The sequence below is a fragment of the Magallana gigas genome, chromosome 4 (assembly GCF_963853765.1).
Source record: "Magallana gigas chromosome 4, xbMagGiga1.1, whole genome shotgun sequence".
Lineage (NCBI taxonomy): Eukaryota > Metazoa > Mollusca > Bivalvia > Ostreida > Ostreidae > Magallana > Magallana gigas.
In genome coordinates, this window is record NC_088856.1 from 39,293,027 (window position 1) to 39,317,511 (window position 24,485).

The window sequence follows — 24,485 nt, forward strand, 5'->3', positions numbered from 1 at the left end:
CAATTTTAAAAGAAGGAAAATGCACAGGACGAATCTTCATAAAAGTGAATAAAGCAGAATTATAGATAATAAATAAATTCAAATGAGTACGAGTCATTGAAATAGTGCGATTTTACTTTTAAATAGGAGTTAACAGTACTCTGCCTTATCACAAAATTTTTTAAAAAAATAATATTTTAAAAATTCCTGAAGATAATTTTATATTTTTTCATGTATGATAATGACCAAATATTTTAATCTGACGATGAAAAGAATTAATCATCATACACGTGATCATGTACATATACATACATTAAACTTTGATATACTCTTAATTTAATGGCGTTGGGGTTAATAAAAGGATATTATATCAATATTTGGATTTTTAATAATTTCATCTTTTCAATTCTTGACTCGTACCATAGGCTTTTTCAAATTGGTCTTTAATCAACAAAATTTTTAAAAAATGACAATGACATCGAAAAAAAAGATGAAGAACATAATTCAACAATACGTCGACATCTACAGTGAATAATTAACACAGAAGGAGAAAAAGATTTAAAATCCACATAATTTAACTTTCAGAAAAATAAATAATGAACAAAGCGTCGTAAAAGATAAATAGTTTAATATTTGATCAAAGATTACAAAATTGTAAACAATATATATCTTGGTTTTATGCAAATTAGAATTGAATGAGGTCGACTTGAGATTTCATTCCGCACGTGTTTGCATTCTGATAAAAAAAAAATACAGTGTATCTACACATTTAATGAGTCAATACATATTATTAGATTGAACACCATAAATTAAATACATATCAAAAATATTTAGATTTTTGTTTAGCTATTTTATATTTGAACAAGTGTTCTGTTGTTCGGATGGTGAGATTTGCCATTGTGCTTTTATACCCCTATAATAACCTAGCGTTGTAGAAGTTCGTTATAAGGTATATCATAAAAGAAAAATGCAATTAATCAAACGCCTTTGACAATTTATACACAGTATTTAAACACACGAATTTATTTTTCCTGCTGCTATTAGAGCTACCACGAAACTCTAAAAAAGGACGTTATGCCATCCTTTCCGTTACACACAGATCCAATTCCGGTCTGTTAAGTTTAAAAAGCATCAGTATTACTTAAAATTTCTGTTTTTAGAATCCACGACACCCCGTGACACCTCCTTTTTATGTCAGTACATCACGTGATGGTGATTTTAATCCAGTATGAAACTGTCCACATCGCTGATTCTTGTTGTCTGTTGCACAACAGTTGTAGCATTGATCTACTGACCCGCATATCCTGAGTTTGAATTCTGTGGGAATCTTTGTTTTACGAGTAGCGATAAAGTTCTAAAAGCTGGAGTTTCTCCATCAATTAAAATTTTCCTTTTGTCATTTTTAAATCGTGTACATGCTAAATTTTTTGGTATATTTAAGTACATTTATTAATACATTAAGTTCGGGTTTGTATTTAGAACTTTTCCCAGGTGTGTAGAACCCTCAGCTTACAAGTTCTGTGAATTTTGGAACAATATTCATTTGAGATTGTTGTTTTTTTATTCGGTTGTTGGAACTGTCAACAGATGTCAAATATACAATTCTTAAAAACGTCTGTGCACTGTGCATTATAATTATAAAATGGGTTAGATAAAAAGGCATCAATAATATTGATATTTCTTTTTTCATTACAACAAATTGAAAGTATGACCCTATCTGATAATTCAAACCTCTTTATTAGTAAAAGTATATATATATATATATATATATATATATATATATATATATATATATATATATATATATACATATATATATATATATATATATATATATATATATATATATATATATATATATATATATATATATCAGGCTTGGGGTAATGCTAAATGTAATGGTAATGCATTGCAATGCATTACATGTTTTCAAAGTAATGCTAGTAATGTGTAATGCCTCAAAATTAGCATTACAAGTAATGCTAATGTAATGCATTACTTTCCAAAGTCTAGTGTAATGCTGGCATTACATGGCATTACTTTGCATTACTATGCATATCTATGCATGTTCACTTTAAAAAATGTGATGAATAAATGAATAGTTGAAATTGAACTTGATTAAAAGAAAGATATAATTCTAATTAAGAAAAGACATGTTCTAATTGTACATGTTTTATTAAAAAAGGTTTTTTAAAAATCATTTTTGAATTGTTAATATTACTAAAGATAACATCACAATTTCATAACTTTTTTTAAAAGATTGTTGTTATTAAGAGTTTTTAATCATTTAAACAATTTACTCCAATTAGTTTGCACTTCAATAAGAAATGTGTCAACAACACACTATGCCTCCAGGATAACCTAAGTATCAAAACAATCTATTGTTATAAGAAGTACTAGTGCTAAACACCCCAATCCCCTTCCCTTCGCTATGTCACAATAGAATAGGAGACAGACATGCACATTTAAAAGCAAAATGAATGCACTGTCCATCCATGATGAAAATCAATATCACTTCCAATATTATAACCCATTTGAAAATAATCTTACTTATTTTCTCTCTCTTTCTCTCTCTCTGTCTGTCTGTCTGTCTGTCTGTCTCTCTCTCTTGTATATTAATTACACTGTACATTAGTTTGGACTGATAGAAAATACAAGATTTATGTATTTAATCTATTATTGCACTTAATATATCCTAAGATAAAGATCGTCAAACAGTATTTTCCAGTCCAAGCTTTGACTGCTCCTGCAAAACATTTATTTAGTACAGCCCGGAAGATGGCTGCATTTAAAAGATGAACCCATTGAAACTTCGATCATAAAGTGCAACAGCAATCTTTTGTCTTAAAGTGTCCTCCGTAAAAAGAAATACGATTAAAATATATTAAGAAATATAACTGGGAAAAATCATCTGTTTATAAAGTAATAAAATTTAGTGTCCAAAATTATACAGATTTGTGTAATCTGGAGATATATCTATATTTAGCTTTTAAAAACCGCAACATTATTTCATAAATTGTTTTTTGTTACGCATGTTATCCTGTGTCTCTATTTCATATCTGATATTGTATCATGTCAAATGTCTATAAATATCATTTTACTTATGTAATATGTTGTTCATATTGCCACAATATGATTATATATTGAGCAAATAAAGAATGACTCTTGGTTATTCATTGAATTTGAACCTGATACTGAGCATGAAGCTGTAGATATGTTAAAGAGTGTTGTATATTTAAAACATGTTTATACTCTTTATAAGCTTTACTTTTAAAAAAAAGTAATGGTAATGGTAATGCATTACTTTACTCATGTAATGGTAATGTAATGCATTACTTCAAGAAAATCAAGTAATGGTAATGGTAATTTAATGCCCAAATTCATGAAGTAATGGTAATGTAATGCATTACTTTACAATGTAATTCGCCCCAAGCCTGATATATATATATATATATATATATATATATATATATATATATATATATATATATATATATATATATATATATATATATATATAAATATATATATATATATATATATATATATATATATATATATATATATATATATATATATATATATATATATATATATCTTAAATGTCCTTCCTCTTTAACAAATGTTAAATCTTATTTATTTTTTCTAAGTTGTGGATACATGAACGTATACACAGGCAACTTCGTCACATATGATTCACATATGTGAATCATGTGTGGATTGTATGATTAGTTTCATATGAGATCATAAAAAAGGGCATCATATGTGAATCTTATGTGACAAATCATATGATCCACATATGATTCACATCTGATTTACATATGATAGCCCTTTCATATGATTAACATATGAAACTTTTATCTGTGTTGAAAGTTATTTTTATATGAAAATCATATGAAAGGGGCATAATATGTAAATCATATGAAACATACATATGTGGTTTTTTCATATTTATCAAAAGGAAAATATACACTTGTGCAGACAGAAAATAGGGTATTTCTGCTTTAGATAAAATCTATCAATGTATTTCTAAAGTTTTTAGACATAAACATATTATTCTACAGATCTATTCCTAATATGTCTTGTTTTTTATACAAAGAAATAGGTTATATACATAGTGCACATAATTAAATTATTCAAAGAATATAGAAAAACAAGTTATTAACATTTGTCGATACATATATTCTTCTTAAGAATTATACAAATTGTTGGACATTTGATTTCATAAATGTATAAGTACTGTCATGTATACCAATGAAAGTCATATCATGAGTAAATATACCCAAAATCATTAAAGTGTATATTACAAAACGAAAATTTAGTAAAATCAATGTCTATCGCTTGTTAAGAACTGGAGAATTTCACGTTTTTAGACCTGTTTTCTTGTTTATCTGCTTGCTGTCCATGGTCCTGAAATGGAATGATGGCCAGAATCTTCTTAGAATAAATATCTCCGTGTAATTCTTCAGTATCTCCTTGGTTGCAGACTAAATTTTCTTTGAAATATATGGTCCCTTTAAAATGATGAAAAGAAGTATTTTAAAAACTATAGACTAAGTGTAATTTATAATGTACAATATTCCATACATCTTTAAATCAACTTCATTATAAATGAGAATAAAAAAATTCACCTGAAAGATAGTAGACTTTATTAGTTTATTTTTAATGACCTTTGCATGTGCTCATGATCTTGAATATCTCAATAACTCTGAAAAAAAAATGTTTGATAGCAGCCATATAATACTTACCTTTAGCAAAATCTGGACCAATGAATCCCTCAGAATAAGTCACTCTTAGGCTTAAGATTGTAGTGCACATTATCTTTTTTGACAATTTACTAAAATATATAATTGAACAATTACTCAACATAGTGGTACATAACTATTCTTCAGTTAAAAGTAAATTAAAAAATAACAAAACATATAATATTTTCTAAACACCTCAAAGTATTCACATGATATATAATACAATGTTACTGGTTCTTTGAAATACAAAAGGTGCTTTCAATTAGCATGAATAAATTGTTATGAACTTGTAATGCAAATTACAGTTATCATTAAGTTGACATATATGCTACCTTTGAAATCCTTTGATACCCAGAGTTTGTGTATATATCTTTGTGTGCAGTTTTACTCAGTTGAAACATGCTTTATACTGAGCACTCAGCTATCAAAAACTCTAAAAAATAAAATTTCAATAAGCCCAACAATAAGTATATCCAAGAGAGTCACTGAGTGGCCATTCTTATAACGTTTTGCTTTGGTCATATATGCCAGTTATAAATAAGAAGTATAAATTCATAAAGGAAAATATCAATCGATAAATATACTTGCAAAAGATATCATATTTACATGGCAGAATATTTACCTGACTATACAATATCTGCATGCATTTGGATGATTTATGTTGACCAATCAGTTTATCCTACACATTATCATTCAATCCTGCGAGGTTTGCTTTTTTTCCTGTCCATAACAATCGCCTGTTGTGTTGTGTGCGTCTTTAATTGGGCTTTATTACTCCTGATTTTCTCTGCTTTGTTTTCTTTCAAAACAAACATGAAGTGTTAAGCACAAACAATTCTATAATTGTAGCTAAACGGGAAAATTCGGATTTTAACATTTCGTTTTTTAAAATGCATCAATTACAGTATTTCAGAGAAGGTTTCGGGCAAATGAAGTGACGACATGAATAAAAATGTTCATTCATGAAGAATGTTATGGTATTACATGTACATGTTGCTCTGTTTCATTTTAACCCGAATTTTTCCTTAGGTAATTGATCGTTTTTTTTCTCAACTTTCACTTTTGATGTTTTCAGAGCTTAACAGATAAACTGATAACTGTAACATACATCTATCAAAGATATGAATTGCACATCAGATTAATCATCTTAATAATGCTACTATATTACGCCGCGCCTATGGCCCAACATGCGTACCGATATTTTCACATACATATAAAATTATCGGTACGGTGAGTGAATAGGAAATTTATGACGACCAAATTGAATAAATCTGTTATGCAAAATAAACTTTAAGTTAATGATTTTGGTTAGGATAATGGCAATCTTACCTACTTTAAAAATCGCTCTCATGCCATCTTCCGCTTCTACTGACGTAAAATGTGACGTATGTGACAAAACAAATTTTAAACCGATTCTGCTTCAATTCCCGGAATGAGATTCTATTTTTATTTTTATTTTTGAATGAATTAATTGTTTTCTCATGGTTACTTATTCATTTCAAAAAGGATAAATGTGTATATGTAAACATATATTTTAAAATTAATTCTTTTAACACGCATGTCTGCCAACACACATGCAGTACATGTAGCTGTGTCATTATTGTACATTAGAACCTGAATGCGGTTTACACAACGTTATAGGTATAATAAACTTGAAATCGTGTTGTTTAACTTTGATTATATTAAAAATATGCAAATTAAAGAAGTTTCTTTTTATAAACTCTAAAAACAATATATGAAATTATTTACAGAGATTTCTTTCATATGATTATCATATGATTACATTTGTGTTATAAATATGATCCTCATATGAAAGAATTTTCATATGTGAATCATATGTATATTGATCATATGATCCACATATGAGTGTTCATATGATTCTCATATGATCTGCCACATATGATACTCATATCATTCAATATGCCTATGATACACATATTATTATATAAGGATTCTCATATGAAAGGCAATACATATGAGAATCATATGTGGCGAAATTGCTTATGCATATGGTCAGTTTTTGGAATGAATTAGTCGGTTCAAGAAATGTTAACATTTCGTTTACATTTGTACAACCACAAGATGGCCACAAAACCCCTTTAAGAAAAACCAATGTTTCTGTTTGGTTGGTTGTTTGTAATATGTATTTTGGTATCCCGCCTTAAAGGAAGTGTTTACCCCACAAATAACAATCACTTTACAGATGGACGGATATGCCTTTTAGAATGAAAATTTCCTTTTCTAACAGTTGTTTAAGTCCAAATAATTTTTAAGTGTTCCAGTTATTTAAAGGATAAAAGCGGATGTTTTGTTTCTCAACAAGTAGGAAGTATCTCCTCTTCTGAATTAGAAATAGCTTCACTACGCCTGGTAAATTTGATCTTAATTCTACAGGAAAATAAAAAAAGGTCAATGGCACCAAAATAAAACGGTGGTGAACAACAATTCAAGCTTTAATCTACATTTATAATTCAAATATATAATTTATAATTATGAATAATTGAGAAATAGTTAACAAATTCCGATTACATAACTATCAGAAAAATCACTAGGTGATTAGGGAAAAAAGTTAATAGTATGAATTTAACCTAAATTATATACAATTGTGATCATTTAATATTTTATTTGGCTTTAAATCCAAATTTGTTTAATTTTTATAAGCTACTGCCAGTAATATGTATTTGATTTTAGTTTTTAAAAAACCCAGCTGCAATCATCGGCATAATATATTTCTACTACATACAATTTTTTTAAGAATACTAAAAGAGAAACAATTCAAATCCGTTGCTAAAGGAAATTTTTAACAATGAGACAATCAAAAAACGTGATCATGATCTATCACGTGTCTGAATTCCTAAATGCCCTAATAAAAAATGTCATCATCATATTGTTTCTTATTCAGTATTATGCTGTTTTTCAAATTTAATTTTCCTGCTGACATCTAGATTTGTCTGTATTTACATTAAATTTGGTGGATCGAAACGGTAAACCATACCGGGACACCGATATTTTTTATACGACTGCGTGCGTAAAGCACTAATCATCCGATGTGTTGTTAAATTTACAATTAAAGATACTGTACAGGTAAAAGGTACGAAATGTGCTAATTCAATTCGTATCACATGGGATGTGATTGATGTACGGTTCTAACTTAATGCAACAAACATTAAGCAATATTTTTGTTGATATTAAAGTAGCTACAATATGCTGTAACACAACATGCTATGAGAAAAAGCTCTCTTTTCCTGTTTGTAGTTCTGTCATGATATAGGACAATTATAAAACGAGTTGAGGTATATAACAATAAGTGAAAATGTATGAAATATATGTGAAAATATGTGAAAATGAATACATATTTAATAAAAACAACTGCAATATTGTGATGGCTTTATACAGTATGATCTTCTTAATATTTATCTAAATAATTTACAATGTACCTTAAGTAATATGTCAGTGTTCATGCTATTCTGAAACTTAAATGAGAGAATAGAATTTAGACAAATTACGTTTATAAATTAAAGTATTTCACAAATCAACATATATTAGAGAAAACCCCCTGAAGGAAAAACTAACAGAAAAATCAATGTGTGTTTTGAGTGTTTGTATGTATTTTAAGTGTCTCATATAGCAGAAAGTTTTTACCCCAAACATTTCACAAAAACTCAGAGCGCCCTTTAAAATAAACAAAACTCCTCTTAAAAGGAAAGTTTAAATTTAAACTTTTCGAAGAAACCAATCATGTACCATGATGATGAAGGGTTTCTTCGGGTTTTTTTTTTTCTTTTACTTTTAATCTTGATTTGAAAAGATGTCAAGCAGCTTTCCTGTTATGATTGATTTCATCTTAAGTTTAAAGATGTAAAGTGGGTGATAAGGAGGTTTCTCCTCTTCTGAATTAAAAGGAACTTCCCTGGCCAGATAAAATCGATCTAAATTCAACACGAATATAAATCAAAGTACTGAAGTACTGACGGGAGTTGATTTTATCGATTATCATATATTTTAAAATCAACTTATCTTGCGTGGCAATTAGTTTCTAGTCTGTATTTAAATTACGCACTTTTTATAATATGAATTCTAATGAGACCTATCAGACAAGAATTTAGAGAAACCCCATATGGATCATGTTGTGTAATATTTAAAGATAGATTTCAAACTATGTATTAGTAATCGAAACAATTCTAAAAATTGTATGGATCCAAGCACTATTGATATTGAACTCCAGTCTCGTTCAACCAAACGCTCAGCTGTCTCTGTTAATCTCCGACAAGCAAGAGAGCCTCTCTGTTTGTCGGAGATGTACGGAGACAGCCGAGCTTTTGGTTGAACGAGACTATATAAACTCTGGCGTAGGGATACATAAGACTACATAAATATCTAAATTGTTTGTATCATATAAAATCTTACTATTTTCAAAATGTTTATAGATAAGTTTCCTTGAAAAACAATGCTTCAGCATACATTACGTCGAATTTTTCTATTATATTCAAGAACTAAGACGTGTCAGCGGTGATAATTTGTGCTTAGGTCCAAACACTGTTTCACGTTCGGTTTGCCAGAGTGACTGCATAGGAGAGTTGATTAAAATCAACTCCCAAAAATGGAACGATGTCAACAAAATGGTACATGTTATGATGATGAATGATTAAAGTACTTTTAATCTGTATTAAAAGACGTTTGTTATGTCTATACTCAAAGCAACTATTCCTACACTGTTTCTTAAATCTTAATTTTAAAAAGAACAATTATCGTTATAATAACGTATTTTTGACGAATCAATTTATTATATACTATATATGATAATGTTATTTAATACATGTACATGTAATTTGATATAATAAACAGCACTTGGTCTTATATAAGTTTCGCCAGACATCAATACTTGTAGATACTCCTTAATTTTTAAAATAACTATTACAATCTAATCGGGACGTCAAATTAAACATAACAGGAACACTGCGTGACTATCATCTTTTAAATCAAACTGATTAAGTCTATAAGAAAAAGACAGAGAAACTCTTATAATTTTTATACAAACTTCCAACCAAGTGGACGTTAAAATTCGATGTGTAATTAAAAATTTCATATGGAAAGATACATATCTAAATACTAAACTTTTCTTCTTCATTGCATTTGTTTAATGTATTTCTATTTCAGCCTTTCATTTTAAATACTTTTTCCTGAACTACCTGACAGGCACTTTTCAACCCTCAATCAACAGCAATAATTAATTAACCTTCAAATCAGGATTTTTAATTTTTTGGGTTGTTGTTTTGTTTTTTTTTGGGGGGGGAGGTCTTTTTTGTTGGCCTTTATTCTAAGGACTTAGGAATAAAAAGGATTCTTTGCATTTTATTGAAAGGTCGAACTTATAATTTGTACCCAAAATATAATAATAATGTTTAATACGCGTTCAATGATAAGACAAATTTCAATTAAAAAGATACATGTATAAATGTTTTTGGAGCAACCAGATTGTTATTTTTGTTACTGAACGATGTTCATATAATTTTTAAACAGCAGTTTTTAATATTGCTTAAAGTTTTGAATGGCCGTTGAGTGTTTGTGTTTCTTTACTATGAATAGAAAGCATATGATGTAATCATGATACTTGAATCAAAAAGAGAAATGTAAACATGTGTTCTTAACTATAAATCGAATGGATCTATTAATAAAAAAGTAAAATGTAAATTTGAGTTTGGTATATCATTTATTGTTAGTAGGAAAATCGCAATTGATTGCTAAGAATTCCTCAAAACGGCCCCTGTCAAGTGTTTTGTGACGATATTCTAAACAAATACTAACATTCTCATTGGATCGTGTTCTTCCTGGTACATTTTTTCATTTGCATATAAACCTTGTTTCTCTTTACAGTCTTTCAATACCAGGATTGCTGTGAGATGCGCAATTAGGTCTTTTGAGTTTGCTAGTTGGAGGAAATATTAAAAGAAGAGTACAAATGCGTTTACTCATAAATAACAGTGCGTGGTGTGGCGCTTTCTGTATCATTGTTCTATGCTCAATTATGTCTACAGGGGCTTACAGTGAGTATATTACAACTTATTTTTAAATCTATGATATTTCATACTTCACTTACGACGACATGTTATATTGTATAATTCCAAACTAACTTAGTCTAAACACATCTATGAATTTACTTCTATATATGATGTATGATACTATCATTTATTTAATGCATGCTGTTTGTTTTTAAAATTGCAAATTATTACTCTGTGATATTTAGTAAGTAACATTGTATGATTATGTTGACAGTCAATATCGCCCTTCATAAGCCAGCGTACCAGCTACATCCATATCAGGACGCTCAATATCACGCAAGTAATGCTGTGGACGGGCTCAAATCTGATTTGAGTGTCTTTGGGGATGAGTGTGTGGAATCAGAAGGTGACCAAATCGCCATCTGGTGGGTGAACCTGACGAGCATCCAAAGCATCCATCATATCACCATCTACTTCAGAACAAGGGATTCGGATTCGGGTACATAAACTGTTAGCATTTCTTTGTTTAAAAACATATCGAAAGTTTGCAAGAATGAAAAGTTTCACAAATAAATAACTTAAAGCTCTAAAGTTTTAATGTGATCAACTGCGCATTTAAATAGACCATGATTTTATTTTCAATTTTACCTTTGGTAGTTTCCATTGCCTTTTTAAGTAAAAATGAATGCTTTGCTCATTAATTGATGTTCTAAAAATTAAAAGTGTATATAAGCATGTACGTTGAACAACATCTAAATTTCACTTGAGAGAACTACTTCAATTGAAATCATATATTTATTTTTTTCCAGGATTTAGACTTTTCGAGGCAGACTCTTTTTTAGGATTTTCATTGTACGTTTCTATCACACCTGATATTAAGCAAGCAACTCTATGTTTCAAAGATATCAATTTCACAAAAAATACCATACCGCCAGTTTTCAATATCACGTGCCCTGTCCATGGACAATACGTCATATACCGTAACGAGAGACGAGAAGATGTTAGTTACCCTTATGATTACTCTAGTTATGCCTCAAACAATCTCTGTGAAGTTGAGGTTTACGGTGAGTTCAATTTAAACAATTACAACTGTTTCAGGATTATTAAGAAAAACATGTTTTGTAAATATGTTCTATGACTTTTTTCCCGTAATTTTATTTTGTTAGGATTTAAAGTGAAAATGAAAGCTTATTTTGAGATATTTTTCAAAATAAAACTGTTAAAGTAAACTTAACAGTATTGATATAATCAAAATGAAAAAAAAAGACAAAACAAATAGATATCATCCTGATAAGAAATTTGAAGTATATAGCTATTTAAGCGTGTAAATAAATAGTACATTTTGCGATGCTCATATATCCAATCCAAAAACTGAAACGATGTTCCTATGTACATGTAAATCTTCATAAAGATATCAAACTCTCCCTTTGTATTTTTTTTTTGGCATGAAAGAAAATAGTTCTTTTGGTTCACAGATACCGCTGTGTACAACATGTTTTATAGAGGTTATTTTTTCTTAAAACAAAACAACTACAAAAACAACAATATATTTTAAGGTGACTACATTAGATGTTCTGAGACTGGTTAAAAATGCAACTTCAAAGAAAAGGACCAAAATATGTCGTACGAAAATAGTATATGCAATAAAAATTAATGGTCGTAAAAGCAAATCAAAAGTGTTCCGTCACTACATGCATGTTCAAATGGGAAGGCCAAAACTTAAATGCTGTATTAATCTCAAATCTTTTATGTAAAGTAATCATGATATTTTCCGACGCATTTATTTAAGGATGTTCAAGATCAGGATACTTCGGACAAAATTGCTCCATTCCATGTCCGGATATTAACTGCCAAAACTGTCACTTAGAAACGGGCAACTGTCAGATGTGTAAACCCGGGTTTAAAGGTCAACGATGTGAATTAGGTAGTATTTTTTCTTGTTTAGTTAAATGCACCTTTGAATTCCTGAAATTCACAGAATCTAGCTGCTTATAATTATTTTTTCAAATAATTACAATAAATTGAAACTCTTGCTATAAATAACATAAATATATCCGGATGTACGAATATGATTTGATTATTTGTTGCATTATATAGTTCAATGATTTTTTTTAAATGAGTCGGTTTTAAATACTTACTTTTATATCGGACGTTTAAATGTCAACGGGAAAAACAAATTTGAAAATTTAAGATTGAAATGAAATATTTGATATAAATCTTAAAACTTCCGACCAGAAAGTATCCGTGTACATTATTAATACTGCAACACTTATGCAATACTTAAAATATGAAAATTTGTAGATTAGCAAAGAAAATTATGAGATAATGTTTCGCTTGAAATAAAAAAAACCCAGTCTTTTGTCAATTTCAAATTTTGCTTGAACCATAAATATTCATCAACAATGCATTCTCCCGTTTGTTCACCCGATTGACATATATTTTTCTAAGCTACTAAAATAGAACGTTTTATGCATGTTCAAACATATTTTGATAAACGACAGTCGAAATCCGTTTATTTTAGCTTGTGATAGAGGATATTTTGGCACAGCTTGTAATAAAACATGTGGCCACTGTGCCGAATTAGAGCAATGTTCGAGTATCAATGGTTCTTGCTTGACCGGATGTGACGCTGGCTTTTTAGGGGAAACCTGTGATACACGTAAGTACATGGACATTATAAACATACAACAAACAAATATCTTATTCAAAATCGATTGATTTATATCCTTCAATAGTGACCTTTTTTTGGTTCTCCAAGATTTAAATTAAACATAATATCAAAGCATGTCATTCTGCTTACCAAAAGGTAATACTAATCAAAAACTGGAAACATTATTTGCCATTCAGTCACACTTCCAGACATTTCAGTCTGTCTGCAGTTGACACATAATACTAGCATAGTTTTATCTTGTTAATTATTTAACAAATCCATTTATGTTTTAATTTATTTAGCCTGCCCCCCTGGATTCTTTGGTCAGAACTGCTCTGACGAATGTAACAAAACTTGCAAAGGCTGTGAACATGTAAAAGGTCTTTGTACTTCCGGATGCCACCCAGGCTGGAAAGGAGAGTATTGTCAAGAAGGTACAGTGCATGGGGCTAAAATTCATGCATTGAATTTATTTATTTTGATTTTATAAATTTGTTTTAAAAAACATAGCAAGCCGTATTAGAAAGAGTTAATTCAAACCATGGAGTTTTTTTTTATTTCCTGTCAGTAAAACAATTCACAATGACTTTGTTTGATAGAATGTGACATAAGATCATTTGGTGCGGACTGCATTGGAACATGTGGGCACTGCCTTGATGTCCAACAATGCTCTCGTATAAATGGTACGTGTCTGACTGGATGCGACGCCGGATTTCAGGGAGACTTCTGCAAGACTCGTAAGTTTTAAGAATATATATGGAAACAAAATTGTATACCTATATGATGTAAAATATAAGATGTTAGATCAATGGATGTATGCAGTGAGAGAATGGAGACAGAAAGTGGTGAAGGAATGGTAATATATAAATTTCAATAATTGTTTCATTCAAAGTGCTTGTATAATTATAGCTTGTGATAAAGGATCGTATGGTTTGAAATGCAGAGAAACGTGTGGGCATTGTCAAGATGTATCTCAATGCTCAAACACCAATGGAACATGTTTAACCGGCTGTGAAGTTGGATATCAGGGAGACTTGTGTAAAAGACGTAGGTATTAAGTAAATAATTGTACATGTATTAATTTATTTGTAAAAAAAAAAAAAAAACCCAAAAAACTTAAGTTAATTTAATTTTGTAATCTTAGCTTGTGACGAAGGAACATATGGTAAGGGCTGCAATGAAACATGTGGAAACTGCCGTTACACAATCCCTTGCTTGTATACTAATGGAACATGCACGATTGGGTGTGATGTTGGCTATCAGGGCGCGTTGTGTAAAACACGTGAGTAGCTAGAGAGAGAGAGAGAGAGAGGTAGATAGATAGATAGAAAAGAACTATTGCAAATTGTTTTTGAATTCCTGATAAAATTTTAACAATATTATTCTAATAGCTTGTAACAAAGGACGATACGGACTGGGCTGTAAAGAAATGTGTGGACACTGTCGTGACATGGATCAGTGTCTCAACATTAATGGCACATGCGCAACAGGATGTGGTCCTGGCTATCGGGGAGACTTGTGTAAAACACGTAAGTATGCAGAAAGTATACAGAAATCAATGATTTGGGGGGGGGGGGGTGCATTCATAATAACGTTAAATAAATATTTACAATATATTATTCACATATATGAACATGCATTTTTATTTCTTAGTTTTTACCTTTCTATATCTTCTTTTCTTCGTTTTGTTGTTCATATATTGTCAAATTAGATGATTATGTATAATTGTATACTTTCGTTTGTTGATCAGCTTGCCAACATGGATATTTTGGAGAAGAATGTGCTGAAAGATGCATGGAAACATGTGCTGGGTGCAACAATGTCAACGGGTTGTGTGATTCTGGATGTCTTTCGGGATGGTTTGGATACTTCTGCAATAAAGGTACTAGTATTAGCATATTTGAACAGTTTCAGTAGGCCATATCTACAATATTACAAACCAGCATAACACTTTTTACTTCAAGCATATAACACGTCTCTGACCATACTTGTAATCAGACACACAGACTTTCAGACATAATTTCATATTAGATGTCATATTACCTTAATGCCTTGTACTTTCAGCAGCTTGTTCACGAGAAGTCATTGGTAATGATAGCTCTGAGAAATGCAACAATACGTTGGATATATGGAACTCTGGAAAACTTCAAACATTGGCAGTGCACGTCTACAATGAAAGTAATGGCGTTTGTATTCTTATCACTGACAATATTTTTTTATTCATTTTCAATTTGAGTTTACTATTACAAGGAGAACATTTCAGAGCAAAAATGCTAAAATGTTTTGCTTTTTTTAAACTGTTTTTAACTCTCGATAACCTTTGAATGTCTTTATTAAACAAATCATTATCAACAATTAGTATGCCACATGAACATTTAACTTTTTAAAAAAAAAAGTTGGTTAATAATATATGAAATTCATCCATATAGTACTTAAATGGACCGGCGCTATTACAAAATGGTAAACCAAAAAAAGTATTCACTTATTGATAGCATATATCTTCATTAGTTTTACACAATATTTACAAATTATCTGAGTTCAATTCATATACCAGTATCTTGAATTTAGGCCTTTATAATTGACAAAGAAAATGTCAAATGGAAAATCAGATTATTTGATACGAACTAGTATACATACACACATATTCCATTTGGGTTTGTATCATAAATTAAATCACATGAAGAAAACGATTTTTTTTCATTTGCGAGAAATCCATACCAATATGAAAATAACAAAACCGTTTAACTTGATAAAAAAAATGGCGTATCTGCGGAAGAAAGAGTTTCTGATTTGTCGTTCGACAAAGTCGTCGGTTTCAAAGGGGTAATTATGTATTTGCTGGTGTTTGGTCTGTGATGGACCTGGAGGTTGTCTGAGGTTGTCCACTAGGTAAGTGTTCACTTCTCATCTTTTAAGAGGAAACAAAACAAAATCTGAATCATTTTTTTAAACATGTGTATTGGGATAGACATAGAAAACAAGCTGCTTACATGATAATATTGAATAACATACCTTATAAATCGCCGAATTAACATAATAATTTGGTTTTAACTTTTTTTTTACTATCATAATCTACTTGTCGATTTTAAATGGTTGTCTATTTAAGGTTTAAAGTTATAATAATTGCTATTCGTGGTTTTTTGTCAATGGAGTGCGTCAGATAGGTATAAACATATGATGTGGGTAAGTAAAACTATATGTATATCTTAAATAATAATAGATGTCCATGGAAATGATTGACCATACTATCAAAAATAATGTCGACTGTTATTGTAATGCAAACGTTTTGTTTTCTTTTTTTTAACGTTTGCAGTTTGTAGCAGACAGTGTTGTGATGAGATGTGATCTTGGACATACTATCATTGTACTGTGATAAAAAGACAACAAGGAAATCTTGATAACGGACATTTTAGTTAACAAACATTGCGCTTCTTTTTTTTTTCTTCCAGAAATGACTTTTTGATTGTAATTAATGCCAATTTAATTGTTTGAATACATTTCCTTTGTTTAGACTTTTTCATTCAATATTAAAAAACTATATGCTTGTGATATTTTTGTCTGGGTTATGATTATGTTTTTGTCTGTACCGTATCACTTGATTTTCTCTGCGAGGTGAAATTTTTGTCACAGGTGCTAAATATTTTGCACCTTTGCAAAAAAAAGATTAACCTGCTTACATAGTTGTCCATTCATAAGTCACAGAAGGTAGAATGACATAAAAACCTGAATATTTATTTGAAGTGCAAAAAAAGTTATTTTTTTTTTACTACACAGAGTTCTACCTGCATGCTCTAGGATGACATTTTTTTTATTAAAAGGAATGATGTTCATATCCAAAACTATCGATTTATTGGTATAAGGAAATGTGACCGTTAAAAATATAAGATTCCTAACTCGAAATAAAATTGAGACGATTGTTATGATTTTGTGTTTTTTTCTTTAGAATAAAAGACTTCCTTGATTTATATTAACATTGATCTATTCTAAGATTGAATATTAAGTTCTGACTTGAAAATCATTTAGAAATAGAAACAGAAATGTCGAAACAATGATACCAATTCTGATTCCAAATTCCAGTAACTGTTTTATTTCTTTGAAATTACTTTTGACGACAACATGTTTGACTGTATACCACAAGCTGTGCTGCTAAACGCATACATTAAAGCCTCGTAGTCTCAAACTACATAGAACTGGTAAAAAACTTCAAGATATCAAATTACATATGTATTTGATATATCAAAGGTTAATTACTTAAAGTATAAGTGGTTGGGACTTTCAAATCACTTCGATATATCCATTGTATAGGATATCGGTGTTCGAAATACCAAAGTTCAACTGTATTACATTAATGATATCCATTCTTTACTGAAACCAATTATCTAAAGTTGAAGTTTATTCACCGAAAAACTCTAATGAGTTTATTTTTCAAGCATTTTAATTGCACAACTTCAAAAGTAAACAAAAAACCAAACAGCGTCAAAGTTAAAGCTTCCGCTATACCAAATAGTGACACAAAGAGCACGTTTTGTCAAAAGTGTTAGCATTTTGTTTCTTTTTTTAATTTCGAGAGAATTGTCTATCTTTTTTAGTTTTCTTATTAATAACGTGATTTAAAATTACAAAACTGTGCATATTGGACACATACAATGCGCATGAATTTCCATAAACTACTTTGCTGCGCGTTGATGAAATAGGGATTGAATATAAAACGCTTGTTGCAAAATTCAAGGCAGCAACTGTTGAACCTTTTTCTACTAGACAGACATATTTTTGTTTATAGCCGCTTACAAAATTTAGTCGCTCTCTGACGCTTTGCCGACATTAAAAACATGAGAGAGAGAGAGAGAGAGAGAGAGAGATATTTTCAGTCTTTACTACACAATATGCACAAAGACACACCAAAAGAGCACGGCTTTCGGTACTTCAGTACTTTGATTTTTATTGTAATCATTAAAGTAATCTAAAACTAATCATAATTATAGATTTGTTAAAAATACTAATTGGTTTAATTACACTTACTTGTAATCAGAAAACTGGATGATTACTTATAACACATGATTACTCAGCAACCTGTATTTGATTACAGGTGATTACGTTTACTGATTACATTATCCAACCCCTGACATATATCGCAATCCACTTTGATTTAAGATTTTTTTAATAGCTGCACATCATGTATTATTGAAATTTTTCAAAACATTAAACATCTGGAAATGAAGTAATTTACTCCAGGGAAATCATTCTAACTCATGAAATTAAAAGTTAAGGAGCATCGTTTAAGTTCAAATTATACCATGTGCCATAAAGTTTTGTGTTTAGGCTCCCAAGTTAAACAAATGTTTACAAAAAGTAAAACATCTTTCCTCTACCAAATATTACAAGACTAGTTTTTTAACTGTTTATCTTAAAACACCATTTTTTGGCAGTATCTAGAAAAAAACATTTTGTAAAAGTTTAATCTTTTGAATTTTCTGACAATAGATAGTATCATCTGCATACAATAAAACAAAAAAGATTTAAATAAACATTATCATGAGATCTTACTTAATGTTCTCAGAAGGCCTGACAAATCTGACATTATTTGCATACAGGTATTCTTAAAGATCATTTAAATATAGTGAAAATTACAAAAAAGTGATAAATTTTACCCTTGTCTTACTCAAACTGTACATTCGAAAAATTCAGAACTTGATCCATTGACCAAAAATTTGACTCAATACATTTATATAGATATTAAATTAATGATAATTTCAAATAATTTTCCATCAATATTGTTCAATAAAATCTTAAGCTAATATGCCAAACAAGGTCAAATGCTTTCTCAATATCTATAAAAGCAATTTTCTCAATAAGAGAATTCAGTAAAGGAATATGATCTATAGAACTATGACCTTAGGTTGTTTCTATAAAATGAGTTCACCCTTATCGGCGTATTTGTTTAAACTTTCATTTGCGATAGCAGTAAATAATTTTCCCAAACAACAAAGAAGTGTACCCGGTCTATGATTTTGGGGTTCTGCACTTTCCCCTTTGTTTTTATACACAGGTTTAATGTTACTAGCATTAAAATCTTTCTGAATTTTGATATATTCATTGAAATATTATCATGACCACAAGCTTTGTTATTTTTTTTTTACAAACAATTTAAGAAAATGCTCGTGAACAAACAATTTGTTAATTTGTCAAGTACCTTTTAACGTCTGTCCCAAGATATCTGGACGATTTTCATTGAATAAAATACACCGTCATACCTATGATGGAAAGTGGACATTTCCAATATAACAATGTTCACGCGTTATTATTTTCACTCGAAAAAATTCACAGAAACGAAAAAAAAATCAAACAGAGATTTATAATGGAAGATGTTGACATCTTTTCTCCATTTGGAAGCCACTCAGAATATGTCGCACAATTTTTTAACGTTATCATTTGGTCTGATGCAATACAACATTTCCGTAGACATCATTTGTTTTAACTGTGTACTGAAACCTGATAAGCTAGAAAGGGTGTGTTTCAATGGAGAAATTTTGGGATTTTTTCATACTATTGAATGAACATTGTTTGATCCCTGTGGTGTTTATAACTATCGAATTATTTAAGAAAATGAGTGGCATAAATACAGAGTAAGTATGAAATGGTCTAACACCTTCCTTATTCTACCTTTATCAATGAAATGTGGTAAATGAAGATTTATAAATTCCAAATATAGGTTGCATTGTAGGCTGGGTATATATCGATTATTTTAATACATGTAGTGGTATAAAAAGAAGATTTTTCTGAGTTCTTTTTTCTACAGTTCTCCAGTTATATATGTAACAAAGCTAGAACTGCTCTGGGGCGGGCTTTTAATTATTTGATTCAAAGAGAAGTTTATGTCAGAAGAGGTAAGAGTTTCGATTAATTGTTCAGTAATTATCATAATATCTGTGTAGTTTAAAATAATAGTGTTTTTGTATTTGGGTAATATTTGTTATGAACTGACTTAATTACTAACTAATAAAGGTACATGTACATATATTCATGTTAGTTTTAATTGAAATTTTATTTCGATATTTTTATTTTCGATTTTTTTTTCATTGTATCTAACCCTTCATTAATGTACTGTGGTTCCCTTAATATTCAAGGGTATCAATTTTCGTGGATAAAGTGAAAATCACAGTTTCAAGGATACGTAAATTCGTAGCCAATGACCTTTTCAATACAAAATGTTAATAGAAATTGCATTTCAATGAACATTTAATTTTATGGATCAACTCAACAACGAAATCCACGAAAATTGGTATTCAACGAATATTGATGAAACCACAGTATTCAATAAATAATTAACTCGAATTGCACGTCGTGGCAAATTTTTCAAGATGTGTCTTCCAATAAAATGAGTGATTCGTTGTCTTGAACTATTTTTATCATGTATTAAAATATTAAAAGAAACGTTTTCCCCGGATCTTGCTCAGGCTCAACAACTAGACAGATCTTACTATAGATTTTAGTCTCCCGTATACTAAAAGGAAATAGAGTTTGATTGAAAGTCGGCTCATTTAACGGTATTGACCATAGAGACAAATGAGAAATATTTTAAAGCCCAAAATTCTAATCATTTAGAATCAAAAAAGGGTCAATCAAAAAATGCGAAGACATTTGTCATAGCTATGTTACTTAACGTCATATCATTACTAAATTTGGAAGACATAATTTAGCAATAGTTTTAAACAATTTGCAAGAAAAAAAGTTAAAAAATTCCTTTATTTCTAAGAATTATTCAGAATCTAATCCTGCAAAAATGAGGTCACGGCGCACGGTCAACATTTGTGTTATGTCAACAATAAACCATATAATGTTGAAAGTAATATCTCTATAAATTGGGCTTAAAACCCAATAATATTGAAACCTCACATTTAGTATAGTCATGGAATTCCATGTTCCAAATAATGACGGGATATATTGTTTTGTGGAACAGATATTTGTAACTAAAGACAGGTAGTCCTCTTTAGAATTGACTAAAAACATCGACGTCGCCGGACATCACGGCGCAACGAGAAGTACAACCAAAATGGATTTAACCCAGGAAAAGCCGATACAAGTTGTGAAAATGCTCAATGGTGCAACAAATAAGTCAACAATTATTTGCAAGTTTGTGTTTAACTGTAATAAATTTTGTGGGGGTGGTGGTAATTGTATTTTGAATATAAAACAGTCCGAGAGAGAGTAGAATATCTATAAATATTTGGTCAAAAAATAAGTAACGTCAACCGACGTTCAGGGTTATCCTTACTGTAAACTAATAGATACATGGTTAGAAAATGAAAACTTCGAAGAACAAACTTATGATTCTCGAATAAAGGTGTGAAAATAAGATGTTAAGTGGTTCAGTGCCATTTTAAATTGTAAGGAGAAAGGCAGAAGAGACTAAGCGTGATATAAAGATGGGGTATATCTATAAACTGTGCGTGTTTAATCTTGACGTCATGTTTTGAACGTTACCGTGCGCCGTGGTGACAAAACATGTTGTTTTTAAAAAGGGGTAACAAAAATACCGTTTCATCAAATGGATTTAAACTTCGCAAATCAATGACATAAGTGTTGATGCACAGATTAATCTGTTAAGTATGACTTTCATGAAAAAATTATGATAGACAGCCACATTGTCTTCGTATTTTTTGATTGACCCTCGTATAAGCCTGTTTTTTTTTTATTTTGAAATGTCTACTATATTTTTTTTTCTCAAAATACTTTTATAGTTTAATATGTCGTTTATAAACTTTAATGTTTTATGCAATAATATAATTGTTTTGCGAGTCATGAGCTTTGCAAAATTAGGCATGAATAAAGTTTTCGCAGATTTTAATGAAGAGTGATAATTTTAATACGTTAAAAGAATTTTCAAACCTCTTAGATAAATTTTCATTTTTTTTTATTTAACAGTTTTAACATTAGAATTGTAATGTAAACACCTTCCTAACAGTGATGACACTTAACATTTTTTTTCAAACATTTGAGATAATGTAATGATTATGTAATTAGATTAAGTTGTTTGTCTTCACTCTTTATATGATTTTACTATCACCAGTTGGAGAAGCATTTTTGTGGATTTCGTTATTGAGTGAATACAAGTGAATAAAATCAAGTAATAATTGGAGTAAAAAACCAGACAGTATTTAAATGATGAGACGATTGCCCACAAATATACCGATTTTTAAAACTATGAAGTTAAATGAATCCACTCAAAATGATCGCCTTTTATAATGAAAATCACAGTATTAAAAAAACCATTCCATCCCAGACAGGAAATACATGTAAAGCCTATCAATGGTGTAGTCATTAGTAAAGGAATAATGACTTTACAGGACTGATGAACCAGTTTGACTGAGATTAAATTGTATCAAAAGTAATTTAATATTATCTTTCCCAGGGATTTTTATTGATTTACTACTACATGTACTTTGACAGGCTTTCTTGCAAGAAATTAGGGAATATTACCAGGCATATATATAAAATTCTATTTGATATATCATCAGGCTGTTGAAAATTTGAAATAAAAAAGTATCAGATGTTCGTCTGACCTAAAGTAAATGGTATCATTGTTGAACTTTATTAATTTATTTTCCCCTTTAACCAGGACAAGGAAATATGCTATCGGAACACAATTAATTGTGCATTGACTATTTAGGATATAAATTGTATTTTTAGTTTTCTTCTCGTTTAGCATGTTATGAAGAAATGCCTCACCTATGATATGGAATCAGTTTACACTATTGTTATAACAATGCTTATGATGACAAGATACTTTTGAAACCGTTTTTCTGCCTCATGTTTCATTATTGCAACGTTTTATAAGTATCCTTAACAAAGAATGACAAAAAAAAATCGGTTAATTTTACATGACACAAGTTTTTGGTTTTTTTTAGCAATTGCCTTTTTGGCATTGTCTGTGAAAAAACCTAGAAATCTCTTTTATGATAAGGTCGCAATTATAATTATCTTAAGGCTAACTTGCAGTACAAAGATCAAAAGTCGTAATTGGTGGTGATTACAGGATGACATTTGATTTGCAGGATATTTTCAACCTGTCAAGATTAATCATGATCAGTTCACCATTTATAGCGAAACTGAAACAAATACAACTGGTTCTTGGTTGTTTGTTTTTTTTATTATGTTATTGTAGATTATGGACACGTGGAATAAAACTGGAATAACCTCAACCATTCCAGCATCTGCAGAACCCTCTCTTGTTATATCGTTGCTAGCTATAGCCATTGGCGGCGTAGTGACCTTGATAAACGTCGTTGTCTTAGTTGCCGCCATTCAATGTTCTCCTTTAAAGCAGAATGCACATTTCATTCTGGTGGTAGGTCTGACTGCAACAGATATCTGTAGCGGATTGGCTTTGTTCACCAACGGTATTCGCTTGTCTTTTTCCACGTTATACCGTATGCCAGGGCCGTGCGCTTTTGTTATCATTGTTAACGCCGTGGCGCTTTTAGCGTCTGTCACACAGATCTGTCTGATTTGCCTTAACCGTTACATACTACTGTCTAAGACGAATTTGAATGCTAAATTGTTTTCAAAGAAAAACCGTTTCGTGTTTATTTCACTTAACTGGGCTATTGCAATTGTTATTGTTTTAGCATTTATAGATTTACAAAACATCAATAAAAAGTTTAATGTTTGCTTCGTCCAAGTTGTCTTTGGGGAGAAATTTAAGCCATTTCGATATGCATACTGTTTATATAGCGGAGTAGTTGTATCCTGTACCGTTTTCTTCTATCTAATGGCACTTTTTGCACTGCGGAAGTCGAGTAAGCAAACACATGCGCAGCGTATAACAGTGGCTTCCACCATTGCCTTCCCATCTAAAAGTAAAAACATTCATGGGATCGAACCAAACGGAAACAACCAATTACGGACGATAGTACACAGTGATCCCAATGACGCCAAAACAGTTTCAGAACATCTGAATAACATTATGTCGCCATCACGGCAGCCTCGCTCTCAGGAAACACTCCGGAAGATGTCTCATACGATGAAAACAGTGGGATTTATCGTCGTTGCTCTCTTATGCTTTACGGGACCCTTCATTATCGTTAATTTGTTGAAATCAGAAAGCCAATCCGT

The 24,485-nt window shown here is 30.2% G+C and overlaps 1 protein-coding gene and 1 long non-coding RNA gene across 4 annotated transcripts; one reads left to right on the forward strand and one right to left on the reverse strand.

Annotated features, from left to right (window-relative positions):
* Positions 1–3,589: 3,589 nt before the first annotated feature.
* LOC105342080 (uncharacterized) lies at positions 3,590–6,283 on the reverse strand. Of its 2 annotated transcripts, none has more exons than XR_902452.4 (5): positions 6,054–6,283; positions 5,347–5,523; positions 5,057–5,157; positions 4,728–4,816; positions 3,590–4,493 (listed from the first exon to the last, which is right to left on the reverse strand). It is a non-coding gene; the product is annotated as an uncharacterized lncRNA (long non-coding RNA). The 2 variants fall into 2 exon arrangements; XR_010712560.1 differs by having other exon boundaries at positions 6,058–6,279.
* Positions 6,284–10,598: 4,315 nt separating this feature from the next.
* LOC105342079 (multiple epidermal growth factor-like domains protein 10) lies at positions 10,599–17,289 on the forward strand. 2 transcript variants are annotated; one of them, XM_011448910.4, is made up of 12 exons: positions 10,599–10,768; positions 10,998–11,222; positions 11,533–11,787; positions 12,513–12,647; positions 13,245–13,382; positions 13,676–13,807; positions 13,973–14,110; positions 14,283–14,420; positions 14,518–14,655; positions 14,765–14,902; positions 15,124–15,255; positions 15,438–17,289. In XM_011448910.4, exons 1-12 carry the CDS (start codon positions 10,684–10,686, stop codon positions 15,695–15,697), a joined length of 1,914 nt encoding a protein of 637 aa, XP_011447212.3. In that variant the 5' UTR covers positions 10,599–10,683; the 3' UTR covers positions 15,698–17,289. The 2 variants fall into 2 exon arrangements, with proteins under 2 accessions (XP_011447212.3, XP_011447213.3); XM_011448911.4 differs by having other exon boundaries at positions 15,441–17,289.
* Positions 17,290–24,485: the final 7,196 nt, after the last annotated feature.

Coding starts and splice junctions, on each gene's coding strand:
- LOC105342079 (XM_011448910.4), top strand. CDS start 10,684: ATGCGTTTACTCATAAATAACAGTGCGTGGTGTGGCGCTTTCTGTATC. Junction 10,769..10,997: donor TATGTCTACAGGGGCTTACA/GTGAGTATATTA, acceptor TTATGTTGACAG/TCAATATCGCCCTTCATAAG. Junction 14,903..15,123: donor GGGAGACTTGTGTAAAACAC/GTAAGTATGCAG, acceptor TTTGTTGATCAG/CTTGCCAACATGGATATTTT.